Here is a 9,607-nt window from a genome sequence, read left to right on the forward strand (position 1 = left end):
TCAACAATGAGGAGAGACAAAAGAAGAACGGAGGAAGTGAAAAAACATTGTTGAGGCTGTATGCATATTGCACACTATATCTACCTGGGAGAGAAGTGACTGGGGTTTATGAAATTTTAAAAAATATTAGTATTTAAGGTCAGGTCTGCATTTGACGTTTTTGGCTTCAATGCATCTGATACCTAACTGACACGAGGTTTGAAATTACAGAATCCAGACTTACCCATCAACCGGCCGAACCCGACTTTTTAGGATAGGATCCATTCGATTTGAGTGGATCATCTGAGTCTACTTAACCCGTGTACAAGTGTATAACCCTAATCATAGTATGTCATTGCAAATTTTACTTGGAGACCTATTTACAACAAATATAAAGATATTATTCTCTCTAAATATCCTATATTCTGATTTTTAATAAAAAAAAAAATGAATTCAAAATGTTTATAAGAAAAAATCTTCATACCAAGCAAATTAATTTACATAACCTCACCCGACCTAGAATGCAGGTTAAGATAAAATGTTTCACTGAGTTCTAGGAAGTTAATGCTGACAAGGTAAAAATAACAGGCAGCATTGAATGGTGTAAGATCTAAACTACTTACAAACCTAGGACAGAACAGACAGACTTAGATACACATGTAACACTTTCTAGGCAGGCTACTATAAATAATGAGAACGTGAAAGTCTTAGTAAAATACTGACAGAAGTTGAAATAGAAGCAACCAATAGTAGTGCCAATGTTGCCGGTATGAAACCATCTGTGATATCTGAGATGAAACAACTGAAGGTGTTTGAGGAGCCCTTCCAGCAACAGCTGGAGCAACTGCATGACCTTTGGTTCTTTGTTGCTCATCTGCAGGAAGCGGATTTGACGATGACCCATTTGAAGGAGAGATGGGCATCCTCTTACCTAGACTGAGATCCTGACCTACAGATGCATGTAGACAGTGTTTAAGTCAAAGGAAGGGAGGGAGATTTGAACTTAACCTAAAACATATACTGACAGTAACACATGGATTCAAAGTAATGACATCCTTTGTTCTTTGGATGCATATCACAAGGGGATATATACCCATATGTTATTAAAAAAATTAAGAAAGAAAAAAAAAAGATCAGTACGTTTCATTGAGAAATAAAATGACTCACAATTTGAGTGTGACCATGCTAGCTTCTTGTTTTCCCTATCAAATACCAACCGGTATCCCGTCATGAAATTTTCTGCAAATAATTTTATTGGCTTTATGATCAAAATATCCTTTTCTCCAGAATCAAGAATAGGGGCAATCATTATATTTTTGTAGAGAAAATATGTAAACTTACGCCCAATTATTCCCAGATCCCCATCGGCTGGCTGTATTGCCAAACAAAATCCATCGATTCCCTGCACAAAAATGACAAGTCTTAATAATTTAACTGATTCAAGAGAAACGGGCCTTTTTTTCATTTCCCTTCTTTGTAAAACAGCTAACTGAAAACTGAATTTTCATGTGGAAACATTTTCTATTAATATGTTAAATTTTAAAAGGATGCAATGCAGCACTAGATCTTTACAGGGCAACAAAATTACTGTTGCACCACCTTTTATGCATTTATTTAACATGAAAAGTTGGTTCACCAACTAGAAAAAAGAGTTAAAAGATTCAAGTTTACTGCAGCAATAGACCACCTGAAGATAGTATGTGACTAAGAGTAAGAGTTAAAAGATTCAAGTAGTTCGGACAAACGTAGCCCATCCCCCAGTAATGAGTATGATGAATTTAAGATAAAATGTGAAGCTTGGGTAGTAATAGTAAAGAATGGAAGTGGAAAAAAAAAAGGGTATAAATATAACGTGTTTTGTGTAAATTCTATTTTGATCTTGCAGAGTAGAACAAGAGAAAAATATATTTCTTCATTGCTAGCATAATAAATAAAAGTTCAACAGGTGGCACTTTTTTCTATTGGGTTACACATAAGGCTTCTTATGATAAGGCTTCTTATGATCATATGTTTTACTTCTTCACTCCTCCTCCAAAAAGAAAAAGGAACCACTTAATCCACACCCACCTGATTGTTGTAAGATACAAACACGGGATTATAGACCACAAAACTGTTATTCTGTTGGAACATGAGTGTCAATGTAGGAATCTTAGGCAGCTGTTGCGAACTGTTTCAAAAATAAAATAAAGTCATCAGAATGACCAGAAAATTTTAGCAATTAGGACATCAAGAACCAAGAGGTGAAGGGGGGGGGGGAGAGACGGACAGAAATCTATCAACTAAATTCACCTGGGTTCATAACAATACTCCCAAGGAGATCCTTGAAAGGTAGATCTTGTAGCATTTACTTGTTTGTCAAACTGTCATAAATAAAATTATATAAATAGCCAGAGAAGAGATTTACAAACATGAAATTCAAATGACAAAAAAGTACCTCCTCAGCTATTGCTCCATATGCATGACCAGGAAGAAGCGTAAATGATGTTCCACTATCAAACTGAGCATTAAAACTTGTTACTTTAGGACAAGAACTCCCGATACAACACGCCTCCACTCCGATAATGTAGGTTGAACTGAGCAGGAAATTTATCATAATTAGCAGGAGACCATTTTCTAAATTATTTCAGTATAGTGAAAGGTTGCGAACTAATGAAAAGTAGATAATTTCATACAACATTCCATCCAATGGCAAGAATGGAGTAGACTGTTGCACGGTTGGTCCCTGGTCACCAAAAAATAATCTACCAGAATCATCTTCATTAAAGCACAACGAAAAAGAATCACGGATTAATCCTGATTTAGCAAGAAAACTCGGAACTGAACTCTCCCCAGGTCCCAAACCAATGAGACCATCCGGAGCAACACCATCTAAATAACCACCGCTTTGCTTCATACCACACCTGCATTCAACAAAATTGATGTCAGTTAAAGGACTGTGAGATACACTTTTCAAAAGAGAAACATCATCATCATCATCAAACAAAGGGATGTTGAAGTGACACAGACACGATCGATCAATCTGACATACCCGAAAACAACTGGAGCCTGAACAGAAGAATTAGATTTGCTGCCACTGCTGCCATCGCTGGATTGAAGATGCAATATGTCCTCAACTAACAACCCAGAACTTGATGTATTCTCTGATAAATAATTGACCGTGTACGGACACTGCTGCTTGTTAGTTTTACAATTTGAACCCGTATCACATAACCGATGGCTGCAAGATAAATGCTTGCTGGATAACGAACGAGAGGGACTATACTCATTCAAATCTCTATCCTGCATAATAGATGCCCCATATGTGAGGGAGCACCTGCGAATCAATTACTGGAAATAAGTGATAAACCAGTCACCAACTCTTAGCTTAGACTCTAAAATCATCACCCCAAACATATGCACCTATAAATAAATATGAGGTGCTAATATGTTGTGTCCTGTCCCCTGTTAGTACTTGGTATATTTGTATATGTTTGGTTCCACATCTAGAGGGGACAAAATTAATTATAGAATCATAGAATTGATTTTTATATGTTTGGTTTTTTTAAAGTAAAATTGATTTTGACATGTTTGGTTTCTTTAGAGTAAAATTGATTTTGCCTCTTGTACCAAAAAAAAAAAAATGATTTTCCTTGAAGCTAGAAATCGCAGCTTCTTATTCTATAATTGATTTTTACACTCAAATTTATTGTTCAACTCACTTTTACTTGAATGTATTCAAACATAAATCCTTTTACCTTCAACTCAATTTTAGTCGGAATCAATTTTACACAATAAATTCACTCAAGATCAAATTTTTTTCACCGCAGAATCAAACATACATTAGTATTGTTACCAATGTAGTATATGAGAGGATTATAACATGACTATTAACACCTAGGTTTTATTAATTTTCAGGAACAAATCTCTATTTATATATTTGGATAAGCATAAAAGCCTATCATATAATTGCTTATGTATAAACTATTTCTATAACTAAAGATAAAATAAAGTTAAATTGTTTTTGTATAAGTTATAAGCTATCCTAGAGAGCTTATGGAAAAAGATCAAAACAAGTTATAGACACATTCTAAGTTGTTTCCATAAGCTCTCCGGAACAATGGCGCAAGTGCTTATGGCAATAGATAAGGGGCCCGTTTGGATTAGCTTATTTTTTAGCTTATGCAAAACTGTTTATGCAAATAAATAAGGTTTTATGTTAATTTATAAGTTTCCACTAACGAAAATTGTATTTTTATAAGTTATTTTATCATAAACTAGCTCAACAAACTTCTAATAATACATAAAAATTTATTTACTTGCATAAGCTGTTTTGCATAAGCCAAAAAATAAGCTAATCCAAACGGGCTCAAGCTCAAATAAGCTAATTACACATGAAGGTTAGGTTAGAAATTAGTGTATATACCAAATTGGAATAGAAACTCGCAGACAAGGGAGCACACTGTATGCAATCACAGGGAACCCAAAGACGATCACTCCCTGCATCCAACGCTACAAGAAACGAAGTACTCGGTGTGCCTATATCAATCCATGTATAATGTAACCTAACATAACATTGCAACAATAACAACAAATTAAATTCAAAATTCATCAAAACAGCATCGTTTCGTTTAATCACAATCCGAAAGAGAAGAATAATTGAGAGTTACCAACTTACCATCCAAAGTCGTTACCAAACGACATCGTTTTGCTACCTTGAGAAGGGAACAAAAACTGGTGGCGAGCAGCACCGAGATTGATCTTGTGTCTGAGAAAGTCGTTTTCAAGAAGCATCCGATAGTATCGCATACTCCGCCGGTCCGGCCAGTCACTGGTCGAAACCCGAACCGGTTTCATTTCTTCGGAGAACCGGTGAACCAGCCTTACGGAAAAAGTGGTTGGAACCGGCATTGCGTAAGCAACTGTGAACGAGAGTAAGAAAAGAAGGAAGAAGCGCCACCGTGACGACATCGGAGATCGAGATCTAGTAGTTGCTTTTTCCGATGGTTGGTTGTATGTAAAGTGATTAAGTCGAGATTAGTGTTAATTAGTGAAAGTAAAGAGTGTGATTAAGGAGCGCGTAGGAATGGAGAAGGATTGAGTGAAGGGTGCGCAGTGTGGATCATTGATTCATGGCCCTGAGTGTGTAGTGTAATAGTGTTTTGTGTATCTCGGTGACTGAGAGTGACCGGATAGAATAGAACAAACCTTTTTTTTTTTTTTGGTGGCGGAATAAAGTATTTAATTGATGGAATAGGTAAGAGAAAAGGGATTTGATTGTGATATATAGGGTGTAATTGGACCGGTGTGGATCGCGAATTCAATGTCCGAATTAATGAACTCTTGATTAATTCGATTTGGTTCGGTTTTTGGTATTTTTCAAAATTGGACTAAACCAAACTAATATGTTTGGTTCGGTTTGCTTTAGATATTTTAATGGGTTTGCATCACGCGTTTTTTATTTCAATGTATCACTTACTATTATTTTTTATCCGATATATTTATGCTATAATTTTTTTCAATTGCACGTAACACTTATGTAATCAATTATCACCGTACACCCTACATAAAAGAAGAGACGGTGCTTTTCAAATACATTTTTCAATTAAAACAAAGTTGACAAAATACAATTCATAAGGGTGGGATGAGTAGTTCAACTGGTTAAGCTAGTTGAGTTAAGAGTTGGAAAAACTAACATAACATTGTAATATGCTAACAACTAACTTGCCATTAAAAATAAAATTAATTCCATAAGTCATCACATACAATACATAGATAAAGTTCACCATGAAATACAACATACAATCATATATAATTTATAAATTAAGTTCATAAGTTCAACATCGAATAACAAAGTACAACTAAAATAAAATTTCAATTTTTTCCACTGGAATCGCCAATAATATGGTGTGGTTGAACTAAATAAATAAATATATTGTTAATAATATACATATTGTGCTTAAAAAAATAATATACCTATTGGTTCGACTCATCGGTTCTTAAAAATTGAATCCAAGAACCGAACCAAACCACGTCGGTTTTTAATTTGTTTGGTTCGGTTTTGGATCCGAATCATAAAAATTATTTTTTTCCCAATTTGGATTTGTTTGGATCGTCGGTTCAATTGAATTTTTCCTGATCCGCTTACACCAGTAGATATCTATGCATTTTTATCAGATTTTTATATCAAATGTTTCTGGGTATTTGTTAAAATAAATATATAATTATTTTATTTGAAAAAATAAAAAAGGAATTATAATAAAAAAAATATCTTGAAAACATTTAAATTTAAATTTTGAAGGTGTAATTTCTACCAATAATAAATTGATCCAAGTAATAAAAGTTTTGTTCCTTGTAAACATATTGGCAGAGGTGTTTTTATATCGGGTTTCTACGGAGCTGCTAATGTTCGAAGTATCTTATTCGTAGAACTCATGGCTGTGTTACATGGTTTACACATATGTTGGGATAGTGGCTTCCGTCGGGTTACATGTTACTCAGACTCGCTTCAGTCAGTTAACCTTATTCGGGATGGTGTGTCTGCTCACCACAGGTTTGCTAATGAAGTCTTCTGTATTCGTCAACTCCTCGCTAGAGATTGGGAGGTTGCGATTAACCATACACTACGGGAAGGTAATGCGTGTGCGGATGCCTTAGCAAAGATGGGTGCGTTATCTGACTCACCTTTAGTGAAAATCTCTACACCCCCAAGTGACCTCTCTATGCTCTTGCTCGCTGATGCGCAGGGGATAGGCTTCATCCGGGAGTAGCTTTCGCTTCTGTTTAGTCTTTTTGTTTTGTTTTCTTTATTGTAACCAAAAAAAAAAAAATATTGGCGGAGGTTTGATTCATGGCTCATGCGTTTGAAGAAAATTTGGTAAGGAGAGGAGAATTCACATTGTGTGTACAACCACAGTTCGTACTAATATCATAGTAACAAAAAAAATTACATAATTTTTTTCTAGGGGATTCTCTCAAGTTGAAAAACAAATTGAGGAAATAATGTAGATAATAGACCATTGGATTATAAATATAAGATAATATTTAAATTTAAAAGAAACAGAGAAAAATTGATTGATGGTTGAGATGTGAAAATTGAGGGGGGGAAATTGAGAGGATTCATTCTCCTCTCGAGAAATATATCGTATTGAAAATAATATTTGTTATACTTTTAAAAGATTTATCACACAAGTTTCAAGATATTTTTTATTAACTAGCAGGGATGTCAACGAGGCGGGAATTGAAAGGGAAGTATTATACCACTCTTTTTCTTATCACATAAAATGTTCTACATCCTCATTCTCAGCGGCATCGAAGATTATTCTTCCCATATCCTCATCTATACGGATCTTCAAAGTCCTCGATGCAAAGATTAGTGGAACGGGAAATACTTTACCACACAATTTTCCATCATTTTAAATGATCCATATCCTCATCCCCATTCCCCGATGCGAAGATTATTATTCCTCCATCCCCATCAGCAAACCTCCTTTAGAGGGACTCTTTCTTCCATTTTCATTCTCGCGGAGAAAAATTTCTCATCTTCGAGTATCCGAACGAGACAATCCCCCACAAAAATTTTCATTTATAAATCAAATTGAGATATTTTCGCTTCTTTTTAACCTCTTTATTATACACCCATTGTACTAATATAAATTATTTTTGTTATTGATATATTTGATTTGATTTCTTGGTTGATTAAAAAAAAAGGAGGAGTAAGGAAAAGGAACAATAATGCAATGCTAGGACTTAACGAAATGTCACGCGGGTACTTGCCCCACCGTGTTTCTCTTTAAGCAACGTGTTTGAGAATAAAATGAGGTTTTCATTGCCTCATGTCCATTTGTCTTTGTCACTATTGTCTCCCTCGTATTTAAAAGTTCATTCTTTTTTTAAAGAAAATGTTTACTAGTGTTTCTGGATAATTGGTTAGAAAATTAAATATGGAATATAAATTTTCAAATTTGTGTATTTTATTTCTTAAGAGTATAAATAATATTTGTTTTAATATAAGAATTAATTTTTTTTTACGATGCCTTTTTTTAATGGAGCAATTTATTCCTTCATCTCATTATAAGCTTGATCTGCTAAAAAATAAGGGACTGAACAGGACAACTTCTGCTGTACTGTGTTTGATTTTAAAACTGTTCTTGGTACTGGACAAACTGGGGGACAAGGGACAGGACAAAACTTGAAATTATTGTCTCCCACAGAACCACGGGACAACTTTTTGTCCTCAGCACAAGTTGTCTAAAATACCAAAATAACCTTTTATCCATCAAACATCGTACAACACAAAGTTTGTTCAATACCTTAAACGTTTGTCTTGTGCTGTTCTGTCTTGTACTGTCCTGTTCTGTCCAGTATTTATATTTTGCAGATCAAACGGACTCTTAGGGTGCATTTGATCTGCTAAAAAATAAGGGACTAGACAGGACAACTCCTGCTGTACTATGTTTGATTTTAAAACTGTTCCTGGTACTGGACAAACTGGGGGCCAAGGTACAGGACAAAACTTGAAATTCTTGTCCCTCACAGAACCACGGGACAACTTTTTGTCCTCAGCACAAGTTGTCTAAAATACCAAAATAACCTTTTGTCCACCAAACATCGTACAACACAAAGTTTGTTCAATACCTTAAACGTTTGTCTTGTGTTGTTCTGTCTTGTACTGTCTTGTACTGTTCTGTCCAATATTTATATTTTGCAGATCAAACGGACCCTAAGGGTTGATTTTGATAAATATAGGCTTGCCCAGCACATATGTAGCCTATTTATTCACACACACACACTAAAAAAAATACTATGCTATCCTTATTTGATTATTTTAGTAAAACTATTTTTAGAATACAAAACAATCAAATAATTCTATAAAAAAAAAAACAAAAACAATTCAAAAAATGTAGTTATGTATTCAGACTATTGAAATTCAACGGTTATTTTAAAAGTTTGTCGTACGATCAATTAAAGTTATCAAAAAAGGTATCAAACGATTTTGAATTTTTATAAAAATTTGTGGAGTTAATCTATTCAATGAGATCTTTGAATTCAACGGTTGGATTGAAAAAATATAATACCGATATCGAGTTATTAAGCGGAGTAAGTCAATGGAGACTTACTTCTGGAGTCAACGGATCCTCCTCTCAAAGTAATGTAATTTTATTTAATATTTTTAACTGATAATAAAATAAGTTGATTTAATTTTTATCGAGACAATATTAATTTTAAAAATAACAAAATATGAGACTTTTTATTAAGATTTTTTTCTTACATTTTTGAAGGCCTTAACATTTTTTTTTTCATCCATAGCACATCACCTCAATTTTGTAGTATAAACATCAATCCACACACACATATAGGTAGAGTTTATTTATGTTTTCTCATAAATTTTGTCATATTAATTATGTTTATGTTTTCAAAATTTATTCTTTCAGGTTTATGGGTGGTTTTACACATGGATAACCCACCTCTATGAGAAATTTTCCTCACCTTTTTCCCTTGAAAATAAAACAATAGAAACACCTTTAAAAAAAATCAATACAAACATAAAAATTATTTATTGATCGAGAATCATTTATACCTAAAAATAAAGTTTAATAACATTGTAACAAACATAGAAATACATTTTTTTATTTTGGCTTAAATGCAGTTT

General features: G+C 33.9%; 1 protein-coding gene across 4 annotated transcripts; it reads right to left on the reverse strand.

Annotated features, from left to right (window-relative positions):
• Positions 1-440: 440 nt before the first annotated feature.
• LOC123909114 (aspartic proteinase-like protein 1) lies at positions 441-5,209 on the reverse strand. Of its 4 annotated transcripts, none has more exons than XM_045959885.1 (10): positions 4,634-5,209; positions 4,382-4,520; positions 3,008-3,258; positions 2,652-2,879; positions 2,414-2,552; positions 2,269-2,339; positions 2,047-2,146; positions 1,321-1,381; positions 1,147-1,218; positions 441-928 (listed from the first exon to the last, which is right to left on the reverse strand). In XM_045959885.1, exons 1-10 carry the CDS (start codon positions 4,924-4,926, stop codon positions 687-689), a joined length of 1,596 nt encoding a protein of 531 aa, XP_045815841.1. In that variant the 5' UTR covers positions 4,927-5,209; the 3' UTR covers positions 441-686. The 4 variants fall into 4 exon arrangements, with proteins under 4 accessions (XP_045815841.1, XP_045815842.1, XP_045815840.1 ...); XM_045959886.1 differs by having other exon boundaries at positions 3,008-3,292; positions 4,634-4,775; XM_045959884.1 differs by having other exon boundaries at positions 1,147-1,381; positions 4,634-5,207.
• Between the last annotated feature and the right edge of the window lie 4,398 nt (positions 5,210-9,607).

This window comes from Trifolium pratense, linkage group LG2 (genome assembly GCF_020283565.1).
Source record: "Trifolium pratense cultivar HEN17-A07 linkage group LG2, ARS_RC_1.1, whole genome shotgun sequence".
NCBI classification, from domain to species: Eukaryota; Viridiplantae; Streptophyta; class Magnoliopsida; order Fabales; family Fabaceae; genus Trifolium; species Trifolium pratense.

Excerpts from the sequence above, each read along its gene's own strand:
- LOC123909114 (XM_045959884.1), bottom strand. The coding sequence starts at position 4,926 with ATGTCGTCACGGTGGCGCTTCTTCCTTCTTTTCTTACTCTCGTTCACA. Across the intron at positions 2,147-2,268 it reads GAGTATTGTTATGAACCCAG|TTCGCAACAGCTGCCTAAGA; the intron begins GTGAATTTAGTT and ends TTTTTGAAACAG. Across the intron at positions 1,382-2,046 it reads TTGTATCTTACAACAATCAG|GGAATCGATGGATTTTGTTT; the intron begins GTGGGTGTGGAT and ends ATTTTTGTGCAG.